Source organism: Salvelinus fontinalis, chromosome 15 (assembly GCF_029448725.1).
Source record: "Salvelinus fontinalis isolate EN_2023a chromosome 15, ASM2944872v1, whole genome shotgun sequence".
NCBI classification, from domain to species: Eukaryota; Metazoa; Chordata; class Actinopteri; order Salmoniformes; family Salmonidae; genus Salvelinus; species Salvelinus fontinalis.
Genome location: NC_074679.1, coordinates 11,810,197 through 11,831,973, shown reverse-complemented (window position 1 = coordinate 11,831,973; position 21,777 = coordinate 11,810,197). Strand labels below are relative to the sequence as shown.

The following is a 21,777-nucleotide window of genomic DNA, read 5'->3' as shown; positions in this document are numbered from 1 at the left end:
CATAGACATGGAATCACTGGCCACTAATAAATGGAACACTAGTCACTTTAATAATGTTTACATACTGCTTTACTCATCTCATATGTATAAACTCTATTATATTGTACATTGCTCATCTTAATATTTATTTCTTAATTACATTCCTTTACTTTTAGATGTGTGTATTGTTGTGAATTGTTAGATACTACTGCACTGTTGGAGCTAGGAACATAACCATTTTGCTACACCCACAATAACATCTGCTAAATGTGTATGTGACCAATAAAATGATTTGTTGTAGGTTTATTTTCATGTAATAATGAATAAAAAGTATCTAAAGTTATGACATTGTCAGCTATACTCGGCATTATTTGAACTGGCTAACTAGTTAGCTGGCATCGACCCAAAAGATTGCTTAGAAACTACCCTCCTGCATGTTTTCGCTCCAACCCCAGTTGAAACTAACCTGTTTCAATTTATCATCCAGCTAATTATTAGAATCGGGTGCGCTAGATTAGGGTTGGAGCGAAAACCTACAGGAGGTTCGTCTCCAGGAACAGGATTGGAAAGCACTGAAAGACATTTCCCCCATGTTATCCTACTGTATGCTATTTGGAGCACCGACAAAGTGTGATATCGGCAGAAAATAGAATGAAAGTTGTCGCGGTGACATCATGAACAAACGTTACCGACATGTCATTAGACCAACTGTAAACTAGCCTTTTCACTCAAAAAAATTGTTTTATCCTATGCAAAGCGAAATACAAATGAATGTATATTGTATCACTATTTCGACTAATAATTGCTGTAGCTAGCGATCTCTCACTGTTAGAAAAATGTGTTCGCTCCATCATAACATATAGCTAGCCCCCCTACCAGCTAGCCACGAGCTAACAAGTGCAGCCTACTAACGTTAGTTAGCTAAATGGTTTGCAAGATATCTAAAAAGTGAGGGACTTACAACAATGTATCCCTCAAATGTTACGTCTGTGTTCTTGATGTGGCTCAACGAAAACGGGTTCAATTTCCCGCATACAGAATATCCTTGAGACAATATCCGAGCTTTTTCTCTTGGTACTCTGTCCAGCACTTAAGCACAGCAGCATCCCCAGAGCGGCGCAGACTTTAGTCCAGGCCAGCTGGGAGGCAGAGATGACGTCACTGGGAATGAACTTTCCAAGAGCAGGTGCAGCCATGTACAGTAACAACCATCATTCTGCTTATCATACCTGTAGCATAAAAAGGCATAAGTTCTATTAATTGTAACATGACTTGATAGTATTTGAATACGAGTGCAGATTGATGATTATCTATGTTGAAGGATATTTATTTACACTTAATAACAATAAAAGTAAAGCATGTCATTGTTTAATGTTTATGTAGGATTGCTTTTAAATGATGTTATGCTTCCCCTTTTCACCAGATGATGATGGAACTAAAGCACTGAGGGCAGGTGAGACTGCAGCAAATTGGCATACAACATCACAATGGTTACACACCTTTATTGAAACATGCGAACTTCAGACCCATAAATATTTGAGGCTAGTCATTTAAACCTTTATGAAGACATCACATGAAGACATCCTATCCCCCATTGAAAGTCAACACTGGGTTTATAAATCTAATTTGGACATCTGATACCCATTGTATCACATTTCCCATAGGTAGAACGCGTGTAAACATGACATGCAACATTTACATGTTTACTTTCTTTGCGGACAGGACTATAGCATGAGCAGTGTCCAGTTCACACATAAAAGACAACTGCACACCTAATACAGCAATGCTGGCAAAACAGTTGTTTAGGCCTATATTTTCTGCAAGTCACATTTTCTGGGTAACTGACCACAAGGGTAAACCATTGGAGGAATGAACCTTTGTCCAATTGATTGAGGTCAGTGAGAACATCTTATTGACAACAACCTGAGGAAGAGTGGCCTTACCTTCTTACTTCATTTGCACACAGTGTATACAGATCTTCTATTGTGTTATTGACTATAAGTTTGTTTATCCCATGTGTAACTCTGTGCTGTTGTCGCACTGCTTTGCTTTATCTTGGCCAGGTCGCAGTTGTAAATGAGAACATGTTCTCAACTGGCCTACCTGGTTAAATAAAGGTGAAATAAAAGGTCAACATGAGGCTGAGGATAGAAGGAAAGGGAAGCATAGTCTTTCAGGGAGGGACTGTGACATAACTGGAGAGCTGAGCTGTTACATGAAGGCTGTGCCAGAGGAACAATTTAATCAGATTAATAGAGCAGTACATCTGAAGCTGAGCTCCCATTGGCTCGGTTGAGCCCACAGACTGTCATGCAAGCCATGCTAGACTGGGGAATCCCCCAGCCAGAAATGGGCGTGACCAAGGGACTAGACAGAGCACACGATGAAACTGCAGTTAAATCAATATCCCTCCTAAAGTGGTTTGAACTCACTGTACCAAAAGTCTTGTTTTTGCATAGGAAACGGGTTGTTGCCCATCTGCTTCATAAAAGGACCACTAAACAAAACTTGGTCCTTAAACATTCACTTTATTTTTCACTTTAATAATGCTCACTGATCATATTTAAGTGTTTCTAGGACATTTCATCTAAAGTTAACATTCATTATTAATTCACTCCAGATGCTAGGCTTCTTGCTCAACAGATTGGCAATCCAACAAAGTGTCCCTCACAAATAATTCAAGTGCTAGAAGAATTCAAGCTAAAAAGGTTTCCTCTGAAGAGACATTCGAAAAGGTACAAAACATATTATAATTCACTCATATGTCTCCGACATATTTTTGAACAGGACAGTAAGAATAAACCGGAGCCATTTCTAGAACAAAGCTCCATCTGCACTGAAATTCTCCTTTAAGTGATTTTACTGCGATGTGACAATAAGGGAAGAATCATGTCACCATCCTATCAACCAATAAACAGTCACAAGTGCAGCCCAAAAAATATATATAAAAAATGCCTTAAAAATAAATTTAAAAAAGTTGGCATATATACAACAGATTGGCTGTACCTGTACACAGCCAATCTGTAAATAGCACACCCGACTACCTCATCCCCATATTATTACTTACCCTCTTGCACCCCAGTATCTCTACTTGCACATTCATCATCTGCACATCTATCACTCCAGTATTAATGCTAAATTGTAATAATTATTTTAGCCTCTATGGCCTATTTATTGCCTACCTCCCTACATTTGCACACATTGTACATAGAGTTTTAAATTTTTATTTTATGTTATTGACTGTACGTTTGTTTATGTGTAACTCTGTGTTGTTATTTTTGTCGCACTGCTTTGCTTTATCTTGGCCATGTCGCAGTTGTAAATGAGAACTTGTTCTCAACTGGACTACCTGGTTAAATAAAAATATAAAAATAACTGAAATCCAGTGAGACACAGAAACTAAAGGTGCTACAGTGCCTTCAATAAGTATTCACACCCCTTGACATTTTCCACATTTTGTTGTGTTAGACAGAATTTAAAATTGATAACATGTTGATTTTGTATCACTGATTTACACTCAATACCCCATAATGTCAAAAAGGAATGTTCACAAATTAATAAAAAAATTAAAAGCTGAAATGTCTTGAGTCAGTAAGTATTAAACTCCTTTGTTTTTTCAAGTCTAAAACGGTTCAGGAGTAAAAATGTGCTTAACAAGTCACATAAGTTGCATGGACTCACTCTGTGTGCAATAATAGTGTTTAACATGATTTTTTAAACGACCACCTCATCTCTGTACCCCACATATAAAATTATCTGTAAGGTCCCTCAGTCAAGCAGTGAATTTCAAGCACAGATTCAACAACGATGACTAGGGAGGTTTTCCAATGCCTTGCAAAGAAGGGCACATATTGGTAGATGGGTTAAAAAAATAAAAATAAAAAGCAGATATTGAATATCCCTTTGAGCATGGTGTATCAATACACCCAGTCACTACAAAGATACAATTGTCCTTCCTAACTCAGTTGACGGAGAGGAAGGCAACCACTCAGGGATTTTAGAGAGGCTAGACTGAGGGCATGTAGGCCTGTTGTAAGACCCAGATGCAGACGGTGTCAAAGTAACAAAAGTGTATAACTAGAACAGGGGCAGGCAAAACAACAGGTCAAGGTCAGGCAGAGGTCAGTAATCCAGATTAGAGTCCAAAAGGTACAGAACGGCAGGCAGTCTGAGGGCAGGCAGGGGTCAAAACCTGGAAAACAGGAACTAGAAACAGACAAGAGAAAAGGGAAAACCGTTGGTATGCTTGACGATCAAAACGAACTGACAGACAGAACAAAGGTATAAATACACAGGGGATAAATGAGGGGAGATGGGAGACAAGCACACAGGTGAAACAGATCAGACCACACACAACTAGGCAGGATATATGCTTTGATTTAAACAAAATAGAAAGAGGCTAATAGTTTGTTAACACCATCTGCTCTACTTCGCTCACGAAACAGTAATTCAAGATGATCGAAATGCATAGGCTATTCCCAATCAAATGATTGATGCAGTTTCACAGGTAAAACATTAATAATTATACTTCATGATTGACAGTGATGATGGCCTATAGGTATGCCTAACTTGGTGTTTGAGTAAATTAAAAAAATATGTATGGGCATAGGCAGACGTTGCAATTGGAAGATGCATTTTATGCATATTATATATGCATCTGGAAGCCTGCTCCAGGAGAGCTACAATCCTGCTACCGTCATTCCAACCCTAATCTAGCACACATGATTCTAATAATTCGCTGGTTGGTAAGATAAATGGGGTTAGTTACAACTGGGGTTGGAGTGAAACCCTACAGGAACAGGGTTGGAGAGCCCTGTAATGATAGGCTACATCTGTCGGCAAAAAAGATGACATCATTTACATATTGTTTGCGCCCCCCCCAATCTAAAAAATAAATCAAAATAGCACTACACCACTGCAAGTCAGATCTGTGGTAGGTCTGTAGCCGTGGAGTCTGTGTGCTGCATGTGTTCCCCCCTGGCTTTATCCATCTGAGCAGAAGACAAAATGCAACCTTCCTGTGCTCATTATGAAAAGGGTAAATGAAGGACCTTGAATGACAACACCATGGACAACTCCTCTTTACACCCGGAGACTTTGTGCTGCTATTTTGATCTGCCGCTGACCACATTTTAGTCTTCTCTATTTACATTGTTTCATAGCCTACACTTGGATTAGCCTACACTGTAATTCATTAAACTTGACTGGATTATTTTACCGCACCAGCATTACAATACAACGTATACTATGCACAATTTCTGCAATAAAAAGATGTATTGCGGCGCTATAGTTTTTTGGGGGATGCGCTACAGAAGGCTATATTGGTCAGTTTATACAGGACTAGTAAAGGCCAAGTGAACTACTTGATTTATTTAGATATTAAACAAAATTGCAAAATATATATATATAATTATGCTGGAAATGGAACTCATTTGAATCCTGGTCAGGAGAAAAGGAAAATATATAATTTTCCCTTTCAGATTCATTGCAATCATCTAAAACATAAATCAAATGTAGGACAAAATGCTTACCATTTTTCCCAACTTCACCAGAAACTGATGTGGCTAAATCCAAACTATATTTACAATGCCGAGTTAACAATCAACTAGACTGTATTCTCCTCCTCACTCACCTGAGAGATGCTGCTGCTGCTTCTCTATCCGACCCAGACCATGGACCCGTGGGGGTGGGGCACACACTGAGCTCCTTCATGGCCGACCACAGCTTCTCTCCTCCCCTTCCGTCTGAGCACACGCTCAGCCTCCCCTCTTTGTTGAAGTCGCAGTCTGGAGCCGCTGGGCCTGGCCAAACCCTTGGTGCTGCTGCCCGCAGGGCTGAAGAACAGTGACATGGGGTTGGGGGAGGTGTAGTCCATCAGGAACCCCTTGTCCAGGTCGCTCTCTGCCTCCTACAGCCAAATTGGAGACACGGGCTCATGTTGGGGGTCATCTAGGCCAGGAAAGCAGATGACCGCCAGGAACCAGTGTGCCCTGGAGTAAAGAGGGTGTTTTGACATGATTTTACCGAGTTACAGTTCATACAAGGAAATGAGTTAATTGAAATACATGTATTAGGCCCTAATCTATGGATTTCAGATGACTGGGCAGGGGCACAGCCATTGGTGGACCTGGGAAGGCATAGGCACACCTACGTCAAAACACTAAACATTATGTCATGGATAGGATTTACTCTACAGTAGGCTTTTTCTGAAATGGCAGTGAAGTAGGAATTAACCTGCATTTTCTAGATCCTTTTTTCCCCTTGGTGTATTCCTCCATTTGTAGATGTAGCACACAGTCATTCCTATAATATATTACATATTTGAGATTGACAAGTGTTTGAAACCCTTAATTATGTTTTAAATAAAGGAATATTTTACCATTGAACATTTTTCTGAGAAACTACAGCAGAGGCAAATCCATGTTGGAAGATTCTGCTTTGGACAACCACTCCTGGAGAGTACCTGGCTCACCAAGAAGTACTCACCACTGTCGATAACGCCACTGTCGATGACAAACGCCTTAATTATGTTTTAAATAAAGGAATATTTTACCATTGAACATTTTTCTGAGAAACTACAGCAGAGGAAAATCCATGTTGGAAGATTCTGCTTTGGACAACCACTCCTGGAGAGTACCTGGCTCACCAAGAAGTACTCACCACTGTCGATAACGCCACTGTCGATGACAAACGCCCCCCCCCCAAAATAAACATATTGACATGAGTTTGTAAGTGAGAAAGCCAGAAACACATACCATGGCATCTTGCCAATTCCCTGCATATTGAGTCTGATGACATTTCCTTTTGTCAAAGGTCTATTTGCACAAAGTCCTGTCAGTCAGCACTACAGGCAGAAACTGTTGGAAATTAAAACATATATTCAATTGAGGAAATCCAAATCCATTACAGCCACCACACTACGTAGTATTTTCACACACAAACAATAACCAATACATTTTTTTTATTGGATTAACAAACCATGCTAACGTTTAGTTAAGACTAAGACAAACGTGGCTAGCCAGTTCGCTCGCTAACTTGACTTGGGTTGCGTTACATACACAGATATTATTGCTGGATGACGTAACTTTGACTGTCCATTCATCTAGAAAATACTAGCCTTGTTTCATCCCAGAACATATCTGCAATGCTGAATATGACCGATATGATTCGCACAAACACCTGTGACCACCTGTCCGTGGGTAGAGTCCATTTAAGAACCAATAACATGGTCGAAAACTACCAACTCCGCTCATCAGGAGCACCGGGCCATGTAAAATGAACTCAAATATAATAACGTTCAATGTTGATTCTATGCTGGGCCAATCAGCTCCTCAGATGCCGTTTTTTGAAATGAAAACGAGATTTTCTATTGGACATATTCAGGTTGGTTGCTCCCGGTTTCGTTCCGTTTGCTCTGCTTGCTTCCGTTTGGTTCCGAGAGTAAACGGTAAACAATTTCCGTTGCAAAACGTTTTGCTACAGACCAAACATTTTGCAACGGAATCGGACTAATGAATACACCCCAGATGTGGATGATGTCAGTGACCCCCACACTTTCCCATCCAATTATCTCTGAGACCCCAGCTGCCCCTGGCTTTATCTGTGAAACTGTTTATGGAAGGCCTTTCACACACATTCTAGGGTCCTGAGGAGGAAAAATGAAATCCTTTGAAAAGACCACCAGTCGGCAAGCCCCTGTTAACTCACAAGGACAATTTGGGAAAATCCTCAGACTGAAGCTACTTGCTGCTTTGGGATCTGGAAAACTCCACAAAAGGTAGGCTAAATGTAGAACTATTGATGTGACTCCTGACCCACATGATTTGCTGTGTATGCCATGATAAAGCAAGCTTGGTAAAAAAAAAAATGTGGTTGGGGGGGGGGGGGGGTGTGTTGTTTGTCGGCATGCGATCTGTCACAACACTTTGTCTTGTTTCATCTGGAATGTCCCAACGCACTTTAAGGGAATTTAAGCCAGGGAAGAACATTTGGTCTTAGTTCAGGAAAAGTTTTTGTCAATCACATTGTTTTGTACTGAGTGATGTGATAGTTGATTTGAGGTCTAAAATCAGTTGTTGTGATGTACTGTATGAAAGCAAACTATCAAATAGGCCTGAAGAATCATTGCTCATATCTGCAATAATTGTACCACGGTGCCAACCATGACATTGTATTTTCTCAATTGTCTGCCAATCAGTCTTACCTCGGCTCTCCTGGTGTCTCTTTGTTTGTGTGTTTGCCAGTCAGTGAATATCTAATTAAATGTCTTTCAGTCCATCAACCTGTCCATGTTGCAGGATGAGAGCAGAGGAGCTGATGCCTTGTGTTCTTATCACTCTGCTGGGGCTGACCCTGATGGAGTCAGCTCATGGACAGCACATGTCAGACGAACCCTGCTCCGTCCAGATCCTCGTCCCAGGACTCAAAGGCATATACACTGAGTGTACAAAACATTAAGAACACCTTCCTTATATTGAGTTGCACCCCCCTTTTGCTCTCAGAACAGCCTCAATTCGTTGGGCATGGACTCTACAAGGCGTCGAAAGCGTTTCACAGGGATGCTGGCCCATGTTGACTTCAATGCCTTCCACAGTTGCTTCAACTTGGCTGGATGTCTTTGGGTGGTGGACCATTCTTGATACACACAGGAAACTGTTAGGCGTGAAAAACCCAGCAGCATTGCAGTTCTTGACACACTCAAACCAGTGCCCCTGTCACCTACTACCATACCCCATCCAAAGGCACTTAATAAAAAATGTGGTCATGCCCATTCACCCTCTGAATGGCACACATAAACAATCCATGTCTTGATTGTCTCAAGGTTTAAAAATCCTTCTTTAACCTGTCTCATCCCCTTCATCTACACTGATGGGAGTGGATTTAACAGGTGACATCAATAAGGGATCCAGTTCCTAATGTCTTGTAGACACAGTAGAGCTCCACAGTAGAGGTGTCATAATACCCATAAAAACTAGCGGTCGAATAGGGAAATGGTTCCAATTGTTTTTCCAACATTACATTTTCCCATACAGTGTAGGGGATTTTAGAAAAGCTTAAAATAAGTTCTGTGTTTTGTGTAGGCTTACCCTGGTGTGATGTTTTGATAACCGTGTAAATCTCTCTCAAACAAGGTGACCTTTATCAATATATTCGGCTCTATTTACATTGATTCGAAAATGCTATTTAGCATCAAAGTATACATCATGGAAAACTACAAATCCCTGCACATCCTCTCTAGCTGACACCTTTGCTAACAGGTATTGTGTCAATTTCAAACTTGCACAAGACAGACAGTTCACAGAATTGTCCATTTATAGAAATTTAGCCAATTTATTAATTATATTTAGCTAACATTAGATAGTTAATCCAGAGATTCTTACCTTTGCCTCGATTCGGCAGTCTCGTCCAGATTATCATGGCATTTGTACTTCTTTATGATAGCCACATTAGCAGCTAATTAGCATTTCATTTTTGGGGTGTAAATAAAGGACAATATATTGAAAAGTCACCTTCTCCTAGAGAGATTTACACAGTTATCAAAACATCACACCAGGGTAAGCATGCACGAAACACAGCCCTAATTTAAATGTTTCTAAAATCCCCTGTGGGAAAAACGAAGGGTGGAAAAACAATTGGAACCATTTCCCTGTTTGACTGCTTGGTTATATGGGTATTATGACTCAGACTGTGGTACTCTATACACTCATTCCAGAGGTGTGAGGTTGTTGATTCATGAAGCTTTTTTTGATCCGTGAAGCTTTCTCTCCATTTGACAGGAGAGCCAGGAGAAAAGGGAGAGAAAGGGGCACCTGGGAGACCAGGAAGAGTGGGTCCACTAGGGGAGATAGGTAAGCATCCATCTTTGAAAACAGAAACAAGTACAATGTGCAGTATTCTCTCTGTACAGGTGCTATGCTTCACCCCTCACAATATCACAAAATGCTGATGACTCATCTATGGAGGCTTGTGAAACTTGAGAAATAAATTGATTTTAAATGTATGAGTGGTCATTTTTTCAGTTTCAGAGAATGCTGAGGGCAGTTTGAGAATTTGGTTGTCATGAAAATCTGTTTAAACAGCCCTTCTGATTGACCTTTGGAAAAGGTATTTGGATAACCCTTTGGCCTCTCATTATGGTGTCTCATTATATTTGTGGACAAATGTATTTTACAAGAGACGAAACCATACAGATTTTGTTCAGAATGGTTTAAAATAATCGTATTTCCCTTCAGAACATGATTCTAGAGTTTATTTAATTGGACAGTTATTGTCTATAAACTAGGGTAAAGATCACAGTATGCACTGACAAGAATTTATCCTACAGGATGTTGTGATCTGGTTACATCGCTGCTAGGCAGTCCAGAGCAACAAAATGTTTACTTTAGGTCAGAGGTTGTGTGAGAAACGCTACCCAGAATCCCCTGAATCACTGACAGGTGCTGACTGCAGCTGTTGTTGATGAATGATGCGGCTGACATCGAAGACAGATTAAATTCTCACATGGAGACTTTGTTATTTAACCCAATTATTCATTTGATTCTGAAATCAGTCACAAAAAACCTAGTTACAGTAACACATGTTTCCCTGCAGGACATACTGGAGTTAAAGGACATAAGGGTATTATGGGACGTTATGGGAAAATGGGCCCCTGTGGAATCAAAGGTAGGAATAAAAAACAGAAGAACATGCATTTACAACAGTATTTGTACATTACCATATTTCCCATGTACTTTGACAATGTTTCCATACTCAGGTTTAAAAGGAGATATGGGGGATCCTGGGCCAATGGGCCTGAATGGGGATCCAGGTACAACATGTATTTGTTTTGGGAAACATTACAGGTCTAGTTAACAATGAGTCCACAAAGAGTGTGGAAAATATGCATTCCTTTTGTCTCATCAGGTGTTCCATGTGAATGCACACCCCTGAGGAAGATGATTGGTGAGATGGACATCCTAGTGGCCCAGTTATCCAATGAGATGAAGTTCATCAAAACTGGTACGCTTTTAGGATGTCTGGTTTATAGTAAAATATGAATGTTGAATTAGGAATTTCCAAAGAGTAACGCAAAGGTAAAGACATCAGTTTCCTTTCAGTATCACTCTCATCTATGACCATTTGGCTTTGTTTGCTTCCATTCCACAATGTGAATGCTGGGTATATATGTCAGTGTGATTATAGAAATACAAGTGCTCATTTTTCAGCACTGCCCTCCCCTGCAGCTGTCGCTGGCATCAAAGAGACCGACAGTAAGGTCTATCTATTGGTCAAGGAGGAGAAACGCTACACAGATGCAGAGGTCTATTGTCAGGGAAGAGGTGGACACCTGGCCATGCCCAAGGACGAGGGGGCCAACGCAGCCATCGCTGGGTACATCACTGAGGCGGGCCTGAGCCGGGTGTACATTGGCATCAACGACATAGACCGTGAGGGCCATTTCACCTACGTGGATCGCTCCCCCATGAGCACCTTCAGCAAGTGGAGGGAAGGAGAACCCAACAATGCCTACAGGGACGAGGACTGTGCTGAGATGATGGCGGCGGGGGACTGGACAGATGTGGCCTGCCATCCCACCATGTACTTTGTGTGTGAGTTTGACAAGGACAGTGTCTGAGGGGCATTTTGAGAGTGGTAGTGAGTTGGAAGGGCAAAGGCCTCATTGGAGCTGCATGACAGAGAGAGGCTATAATTATAGAGAAGCCTTTATAGTTACACAGATGATGTTCAGTATGTAACATTATTTTGACACAGCTGCATTTGTTTAATCACCCACCAGTTCTAAATATCATTGTACAGTTTAGAATATTGTATATAGAATACTGTGTATACACTTCTCAGTTTTTCCAGAATTCTGCTTTTTTGACTTGAAAGTTTGAATTGAATGGATGCTGTTTTTATAACCCTTTGCATTGAATGGCTACAGCAATGTTCCCTTTAATCTCTTGATCTGATTGTTAAAAAAAAAAAAGTAAGATATAACACATTATTTTTGGGGGTCTGTTTCTTGTCATTATTAGTCATTCTTTTTTAAAACAAATATTCACCATAGTTTGTTCTGCAGTACTGAATATTGAACGTGAAAAATACTATATTGCTTTAATATGGACCATACAAACTCAACAAAGTAGTGAGTAACTGTAGATGCAAAATGTATTTACTATTACCTAATACATGTTGGAAAATACACAAACATGTCTTGCAGTATGTTCATATTGTTGGTCCATTATCTTTTTATGAAAGTCATTTCTTGGAAAGTGCACTTACAGGAACTATAGACAAGCTAGCTATGTAGGTTGGCATAGAGTAGTTGGGGATGGGCTTGAAAGTGTTTGAGGTCTGTCAGATGTCTTGACTTCTGCCGTGTGCCTTGACTTCAATGATGGTGCAGAGTTCATGTAGCTGAAATTATCCAGATAATTAATGGTTTCTGGTGTGTTATAGGATATTCATCAGCAAAAAGAGAAAGAAATAAGATTTTGTGACATATCATAATGTCTGTTTTACCAATAGGCTTTCAACGACTGAATGCAGTATCTATTCTAAAATATGGAAATGTATGTCCTTTTAACAGAACAGTGTCCTCAGGGATGCAGATGGTGAAATATGTGGTTTGGTATTGATCATTTGCCTGTAATGTACAACATAAACACTGATACTAATAGTAGGTCATGAATTTTTACAAGTTGGTAAACGCTATGTAACTGTCCTACTGGTTTATTTTGTAGGCTACTGCCACCTAGTGGCTAATAGTGAAACACTCCTACCACTGTTCACGGTTGATCTCACATAGAGCTATCGGGAATGTTTGCAAATTAAAATGGAAAGATAAGAAAGACACAAACCAGATGTGGCTATTTCTAGCAAACCAAAATATACTGACACCACATTCAATTTTAACCGGCATACCTTGCATGTGAACCTATTAACTTATATAGACTAACAGGTTTATGATGCTTGCAGATCATCTACAATTTAATTTTAAAAATCCAGTCCTTATAATGACCTTTTCCTCTAATGTTTATAAAATATGTACCATGTTACTCTATAGGGATACCTCTTATTTTATTTAACTAGGCAGGTCAGTTAAGAACAAATTCGTATTTACAATGACGGCCAAACCCTAACCCGGATGACGCTCGGCCAATTGTGCGCTGCCCTATGGGTCTCCCAATCATGGCTGGTTGTGATACAGCCTGGAATCAAACCAGGGTCTGTAGTGACGCCTCTAGCACAGTGCCTTAGACCGCCGCGCCACTCGAGAGCCCCAAATTCGACCAGGTACAGAAGCAAAAGGTCTGTCTGCACATGATGTAATCTGGTGAAAACATTTGAAAAGATGCCATGACCTTTAAGGAGCAATTGAAAGGTAAGAAACAAAAATGACATGTGATCAGAAAATTGTAGCAGTAATCGTTTGCAATGAAGATCAGATCCAAAATCTATTATACTGTAGTTCCATCTAACAACAAATCACCTTATTGTGATAGATTATGAGTGAGCAGCATTGGTGTCTTAATAGGGGAATATTCATGTTGGAATGGTGCCCCTGACTGGAACTCCATATATGGGCATTGCTGTCTCATCTAAAAATGTATGTTGGAATGGTGTCTTTGCAGGAACTCCATGTATGGGCCTAACAGGAACTCATTTTGTGGGCATAGTAAATCGTTTGCTAAATGATTACACCTGAGCTCAATCTGAATCAAAAGTTTTTAGGCTAGCACAGGTTGGTTTTCATCAGGTCGTCAATTGATTAAGGATGCTTTGTGCTGCAGCAAAGATTGCTGCTTGATAGGTTCCAATAGGCTGTGTAATAGTGCTTTTAAGACTGTGCCTGTTGATACCTTACAAGTGTAACTGTCTCAGAGGGTTTTTGGCTGGCGAATTGGAAACAAGGTAGCGGAGTAGGATCTCAGGGATCTAATAATCGGACCATCTGTGGCACTGGGGAATGTTCCTCCATGGTTCTTTCCAAGGCCTTATGTGGATTTGAATTTGATTGAGGAATAGGGCTGGTGTGATGTTGGTAATGTAAGTACACAAGTAGATCAGTTTGTAATAATTTGTATTCCTTTTTAACAGTAAAAGGTTTAGGAGTTCTGCCAATCCAGCACCTGTTAATTTTTGAGTTCCAGCCTGTGAAAAATAAAGGTGTGGTCATACCTGTGGTCCCGTGTCTCTGTGGGGGTACACTGGAGGAGATGTTGCCAGAAGATTCTGACCCTACTCTTACGTGTGTTTACACTGAGCTGCACTGAGGTCTGAACACAATGATGGTTACATTAAGGCACTGTGGAACTGGTGCTAGATATGGGTTGGAAAATGTACTTCAATGCAGGGATGGAATATGCCACTGTACTCCAAATGTTACCTTTATCCACACTGAAACATTGAGATTGGAAAACTGCCCTTTTTGTTCTCAAGCAAGCTAGTCACCACAGCCATTTTGGAATGTCAGTGTCAGCCAATCAGCTCCTTAGTAGTTCAATGCGATGTGCTATTCCATAATGGCTACTGCTAGCTAGCATGAGGATGAAAAGGGCAGTTTTCTGGAAAGACTAGCAGTATTTCAATTTTGTCATTTTAGCAGACACTCTTATCCAAATCAATTTTTATTTGTCACGTGCCGAATACAACTGATGTAGACCTTACTGTGAAATACTTACTTACATTTTTTTTTTAAATGCAGTTAAAATATTTACTAAATAAACTAAAGTTTAAAAAAAGAACAGAATGAGGCTACATACAGGGGGTACCGGTACCGAGTCAATGTGCGCTGTACAGGTTAGTCGAGGTAATTTTTACATGTAGGTAGGGGTAAAGTGACTGCATAGATAAACCAGTAGTGTAAAAACAAAGGTGGGGAGGAGGGGGGTGTCAATGCAAATATAGTCAGTGGTGTAAAGCACTTAAGATGAAGGAAAAAGGAAACCGCACACTGCCCTTGATAGTATCACCGATATTTAATAAGCTTACGTATAGGCCTTTGTCAGAGCTTTTGTGATTGAATTTTTTTTTGCACCCTTATGTAGACCTGGACCCACCCACATCTGTTCTACACATTGAAGGGGGTTGGAGGCAAAGGAAAAACATAAGTGCTACCAAATATAACAATATGCATTTCATAAATATGACAAAAGTGTATAAATAAGGGGTATTGAGCACGTCTGGAAAACCTCTGAGGACATAGCAAGTTTTCATTAGTCATTGGGTACATCGGATGAAAAACATCTGAATAATCTACAATAGACACATATTTCATGTTCAAATTCACAACATAACATACATGGGCATTTCATCATTAAGTCCTTTAGGAAATAATGTCTGGAGGGTGAAAATCCCAAAACATTCTCTTTTACTCAGAGTATTATTATTTTTATTTATTTATTTTAAAAAATTTTATCCCATTTTCTCCCCAATTTTCATGGTATCCAATCGCTAGTAATTATTACCTTGTCTCTTTGCTACAACTCCCGTACGGGCTCGGGAGAGACGAAGGTCGAAAGCCATGCGTCCTCCGAAGCACAACCCAACCAGCCATACTGCTTCTTAACACAGCGCGCCTCCAACCCGGAAGCCAGCCGCACCAATGTGTCGGAGGAAACACCGTGTACCTGGCCCCCTTGGCTGGCTCGCACTGCGCCCGGCCTGCCACAGGAGTCGCTGGAGCGCAATGAGACAAGGATATCCCTACCGGCCAAACCCTCCCTACCCCGGACTACGCTATGCCAATTGTGCGTCGCCCCACGGACCTCCCGGTCGCGGCCGGCTGCGACAGAGCCTGGGCGCTAACCCAGAGACTCTGGTGGCGCAGTTAGCACTGCGATGCAGTGCCCTAGACCACTGCGCCACCCGGAGGCCCCACTCAGAGTATTATTAATATCTCCTCCCCTGTCTGATATCTTAACTTTCTTTATGACACAAAATCTAAAGGTGGAAATGTCATGCTTCAGGTCATTGAAATGTACAGCGACTGGATAATCCCTGACGCTTCTCCTGATTTAATTTTTATGTTCACTAATTCTCTGTTTGAGAGAGCAGGTGGTTTTACCGACATAACAGAGCCCATATGGACATTTAATAATGTAAATAACATGGGTGGTGGAACACGTAATGTCATTTATTAGGAACCGTTTTCCTGTGTGAGGGTGGCAGAAATATTCACACTTCATCATTTTGTTGCACTGTGCGCATCCTCTGCATTTATAGCTATCATTTGGTAGAGGGCGTAAAAGAGCTTTGCTGATTTTCTTTTGTGGCTAGCAGTTGGCATGAACCAATTTATCGCGTTAATTGCGACCTCTCCTATACACAATATGTGGTGGATATTTAAATTCATCCGGCAAAGCTGGGTCCATGATTAAAATATGCCAGTGTTTCTTGACCACACCTCCCACTTTTCGCGAATTCAAAGTATATGTAGTTGTGAACATTACAGAGTGTTCTTTAGCTTAGCGGGTCTTTTTTGTAGCAGTTCATCTTGTGTTTTTCCAATGCCAAATGATGAGCTTCATCCACACATTGTGACGAATAGCCTCTTCTTACATGCTGACCAGACCGGACACGTCGCGTGCCCGAGCGTCGCAAAATAAATGTAGAAATCCATGTTATTCAATTATTGCACCCACACTGCTTGCGCGCGTCAAGGAGCGTCTGCGACACCAAGGGCTAAAATAGATGATGTTCCCATTTCTGACACAGATTGCGCTGCAAGTTCTGCCTCTCCCATCTCCTCATTGGTTTATAGAAGCAGGTACCCACGTGCCATCTCCTCATTGGTTTATAGAAGCAGGTACCCACGTGCCATCTCCTCATTGGTTAGACCCACGTGGGTGAATGAAAGATTAATTGTTTTGCCGGTAGTCGTGATAATAAAATGAAAGTTTAGATGCGATCACCATATAAGTTAAACGATGAAAAAGCCTGGAAGGAGGAGAGATGACTAGAAACGATTCGGTTGGCCGTTTTATGTGTGGATTAATTGGCGGAGTAGAGGTCCTTGTGCATTTCAGGTAAAATAACAACTCAATGTTTATATCCCAGAACAAATTAGCTAGCAACAGCAAGCTAGCTAAATAGGACACATTAACGTTAGCTAGCAGGTGCAAGCTAACTAGCTAAATTGCCATACATGTTTAATGCTTTTCGACCTGACCCCAAATTAATGTCATTGGTTCAGAGTTTGTTTTGATATTTTAACCTGCGTGTCGTGATCGCGTTTGGTGTGGGGGGGCAAAATACATTTATGCACAATAGCACACGATGGTGCACGCACGCAGCCGGTTTGGGTTCCGTGTTAGAAACCTCATGCGCATCTCCGCTGCTTTTTCTAGATAATCTTCTGTGGAGTGGTATATACTGTGCAGTCTAAAAAAATGGCTTCTTGGAAGTCCTCTTTTTAATGTCTCAGGGTGGAAGCAGTTAAAGAAAAAAATACTTGAAAGTTCTACTTGAGTAGTTTTTGGGGGATTCTGTACTTCATTTTACTATTTATACTTTTGCAACTTTTACTACACTTCATTCCTACAGAAAATAATATGCTTTTTACTCCATACATCCATACACCAAAAAGTACTCGTTACATTTTGAATGCTTAGCAAGACAACATGCCTGGTCATCCCTATTGCCTCTGATTTGGCGGACTCACTACACACAAATGCTTAATTTTAAAATTATCTTTGAGTGTTGGAGCGTTCCCCTGGCTAACCGTAAAAATTTGAAATGAGTTAGACTTTAACATTTGATACTTAAGTATATTTCCAACAAAATACTTTTAGAATTTTACTCAAGTAGTGTTTTACTGGGTGACTTACTTGAGTAATTTTCTATTAAGGTATCTTTACTTTTACTCAAGTATGACAATTGGATACTTCTTCCACCACCGTAAATACCACCGCGTAGCTGTGGAACTTTTTGAGGATCTGGGGACCCATGACAAATGTTTTCAGTCTCCTGAGGGGGAAAAGGCGTTGTCGTGCCCTCTTCATGACTTTCTTGGTGTGTTTGGACCATGAACCATGATTGTTTGTTGGTGATGTGGATACGAAGGAACTGAATTCTTGACCCTCTCCACTACAGCTCCGTTACTGTTACTGGGGGTGTGCTCGGCCCTCCTTTTCCTGTAGTCCACGATCATCTCCTTTGTCTTGCTCATGTTGAGGGAGAGGTTGTTCTCCTGGCACCACACTGCCAGGTCTCTGACCTCCTCCCTATTGGCTGTCTCATCATTGTCGGTGATCAGGCGTACCACCGTTGTGTCGTCAGCAAACTTAATGACGGTGTTGGAGTCGTACTTGGCCATGCAGTCGTGGGTGAACAGGGAGTACAGGAGGGGACTAAGCACCCACCCCACATCTGGGTGAGTGCGAGGAGCAGGCACAGGACGTACCGGACTGGGGAGGCGCACTGGAGGCCTGATGCGTGGGACCGGCACAGATTGCACTGGACTGTTAACACGCTCCTCCAAACGCCTGCGTTGCCGCATACTCCTCGCCAACTCCATTCTACGGTATCCCTCCTCGCACTGTTCCATTGACTCCCAGGCGGGCTCTGGCACTCTCCCTGGGTCGACCGACCACCTCTCTACCTCCTCTCATGTTGTCACTGGTTCACACCCCGACCACCCCGTGTGCCTCCCCCCCAAAAAATTTGGGCTGTTTTTTGGGCTTTCTCTGTGGCCGCGAATCCCGGCGTCGTCGCTGTTCTCCCTTCTCTCCTTGCGTCTTCTGTGACTCCTGTCAAGGAAGGATTTCTTGTCCTTCCCATATTTCCTCCCAGGTCCAACTTATTTTCTCCCTGACCTCCTCCAAAGAACAGGATCCCATTTCCTCCCGGGCACGCTGCTTGGTCCCGTTGTGATGGGATATTCTGTCACGATCGTTTGTAAAAACGGACCAAGGCGCAGCGTGATTACAGTTCCACATAATTTATTAATAGTGAAACTCAACAAAAACAATAAACAATAAATGAACAACGAACCGTGACTACAGAGGTGCTACATACACTTAGTCAAAATACAAAATTCAAAATCCCACAAAACACAGGTGGAAAAAAGGCTACCTAAATATGATCCCCAATTAGAGACAACGATTACCAGCTGCCTCTAATTGGGAACCATATCAAGCACACCGACATAGAAATATGAAAACTAGAATGCCATATAGAAATAACAAACAAGAACACCACATAGAAATAATAGACTAGAACACCCCAGTCACGTGACAGCACCTGAACTCAATTTCGAGTCTCAAAGCAAAAGGTCTGAATAATTATGTAAATACGGTATTTTAGAATTGGGCTGGAACGTGACAAAATGTAGAAAAAAACAAGGGGTCTGAATACTTTTTACACGGGCACTGTATCAGTGAGGATTAAGGTAACATTTGGAGTACAGTGGCATATCCCACATCCCTGCATTGATTTATGTTTTCCAACCCATATCTTGCGCTGGCTCCGCAGTGTCTTAATCAGCAACTGCTACATCTATTTTTGGACTTATAAATGGATTATATGCACCCATTGATTCTTGAAGAATGTAACTTATAAATGCCTCATGAGCTGAGTTCAACTGTCGTACACCATCAGAACCCAAAATATGAGCTTGATTTACTCCAATGTCTGTAAACAAAGTAAATATAAACAAACACTATATAGCCTCAAAACATGGTTAAAACTATAATTTTGATATCATGGATGGTCAGTCCTTGCATCCATTGCTCTGTTTATTTGAGAGTGGTTACATTTCTCCATCCCCATCTCTCAGCTTTTACTGAAACAAACAGGGAGTATGTGTTATTGCTTCTACTGTTGATTGCTGCTTTAGGGTAAGAGTTAGGGTTATGGTTAGGTTTAGTGTAGGGACGTCTCAAGGTTTCCGGATAGCACTATCCAGAAGGATCCTGACTGGAGGAAGGTTACCGGATTGTCACGGACGGTCCAGAATTCAGACTGACAGGTAGGCTACTCAGTCTCAATAGAGCTGAGTGCAGACTATATGTGATGGAACTGACTCCAGACAAGGTCACCAAATACAGCATTGGAGTAATCTGCTCATACAGTTGAAGTTGGAAGTTTACATACACCTTAGCCAAATACATTTAAACTCAGTTTTTCACAATTCCTGACATTTAATCCTAGTAAATATTCCCTGTTTTAGGTCACTTAGGATCACCACTTTACTTTAAGAATGTGAAATGTCAGAACAATAGTAGAGAGAATGGTTTATTTTGATTTTATTTCTTTCATCACATTCCCAGTGGGTCAGAAGTTTACATACACTCAATTAGTATTTGGTAGCATTGCCTTTAAATTGTTTAACTTGGATCAAATGTTTCGGGTAGCCTTCTACAAGCTTCCCACAATAAGTTGGGTAAATGTTGGCCCATTCCTCCTGACAGAGCTGGTGTAACTGAGTCAGGTTTGTAGGCCTCCTTGCTCGCACACGCTTTTTCAGTTCTGCCCACACACATTTTCTATAGGATTGAGGTCAGGGCTTTGTGATGGCCACTCCAATATTTTGACTTTGTTGTCCTTAAGCCATTTTGCCACAACTTTGGAAGTATGCTTGGGGTCATTGTCCATTTGGAAGACCCATTTGCGACCAAGCTTTAACTTCATGACTGATGTCTTGAGATGTTGCTTCAATATATCCACATAATTTTCCTCTTCATGATGGCATCTATTTTGTGAAGTGCACCAGTCTCTCCTGCAGAAAAGCACCACCACAACATGATGCTGCCACCCCCGTGCTTCACGGTTGGGATGGTGTTCTTCAGCTTGCAAGCCTCCCCGTTTTTCCTCCAAACATAACGATGGTCATTATGGCCAACAGTTCTATTTTTGTTCATCAGACCAGAGGACATTTCTCCAAAAAGTACAATTTTTTTGTCCCCATGTGCAGTTGCACACCGTAGTCTGGCTTTTTTTATGGCGGTTTTGGAGCAGTGGCTTCTTCCTTGCTGAGTGGCCTTTCAGGTTATGTCGATATAGGACTCGTTTTACTGTGGATATAAACTCAGCAAAAAAATAAATATCCTATCACTGTCAACTGCGTTTATTTTTTCTGTAAACTTAACATGTGTAAATATTTGTATGAACATAAGATTCAACAACTGAGACAAACTGAACAAGTTCCACAGACATGTGACTAATATAAATTTAATAATATGTCCCTGAACAAAGGGTGGGATCAAAATCAAAAGTAACAGTCAGTGTCTGGTGTGACCACCAGCTGCATAAAGTACTGCAGTGCATATCCTCATCATGGACTGCACCAGATTTGCCAATTCTTGCTGTGAGATGTTACCCCTCTCGTCCACCAAGGCACCTGCAAGTTCCTGGACATTTCTGGAGGGAATGGCCCTAGCCCTCACCCTCCGATCCAACAGGTCCCAGACGTGCTCAATGGGATTGAGATCTGGGCTCTTCGCTGGCCAATGCAGAACACTTACATTCCTGTCTTGCAGAACGAGCAGTATGGCTGGTGGCATTGTCATGCTGGAGGGTCATGTCAGGATGAGCCTGCAGGAACGGTACCACATGAGGGAGGAGGATGTCTTCCCTGTAACTCACAGCGTTGAGATTGCTTGCAATGACAACAAGCTCAGTCCGATGATGCTGTGACACATCGCCCCAGACCATGACGGACCCTCCACCTCCAAATCGATTTCGCTCCAGAGTACAGGCCTCGGTGTAACGCTCATTCATCACCCCTGGTGAGACAAAACCTTGACTCGTCAGTGAAGAGCACTTTTTGCCAGTCCTGTCTGGTCCAGCGACGGTGGGGTTGTGCCCATAGGC

General features: G+C 41.4%; 2 protein-coding genes across 6 annotated transcripts in view; one reads left to right on the top strand and one right to left on the bottom strand.

Moving 5' to 3' along the window:
- The window catches only part of LOC129811412 (unconventional myosin-VI-like), a 106,157-nt gene extending 104,975 nt beyond the window's left edge, over positions 1-1,182 (bottom strand). Inside the window, exon 1 of one of the 3 annotated variants that reach the window (XR_008752876.1) lies at positions 941-1,182. The gene's annotated coding sequence lies outside the window, so the exon portion shown is untranslated. The remainder of the gene's footprint in view (positions 1-940) is intronic. The other 2 variants (XM_055862697.1, XM_055862698.1) reach the window with 2 other exon arrangements.
- A 6,426-nt stretch (positions 1,183-7,608) lies between these two features.
- On the top strand, positions 7,609-12,189 carry LOC129811411 (collectin-11-like). 3 transcript variants are annotated; one of them, XM_055862694.1, is made up of 7 exons: positions 7,609-7,756; positions 8,253-8,407; positions 9,756-9,827; positions 10,570-10,641; positions 10,733-10,786; positions 10,882-10,977; positions 11,184-12,189. In XM_055862694.1, exons 1-7 carry the CDS (start codon positions 7,638-7,640, stop codon positions 11,591-11,593), a joined length of 978 nt encoding a protein of 325 aa, XP_055718669.1. In that variant the 5' UTR covers positions 7,609-7,637; the 3' UTR covers positions 11,594-12,189. The 3 variants fall into 3 exon arrangements, with proteins under 3 accessions (XP_055718669.1, XP_055718671.1, XP_055718670.1); XM_055862696.1 differs by having other exon boundaries at positions 7,610-7,756; positions 8,277-8,407; XM_055862695.1 differs by having other exon boundaries at positions 7,610-7,756; positions 11,202-12,189.
- Positions 12,190-21,777: the final 9,588 nt, after the last annotated feature.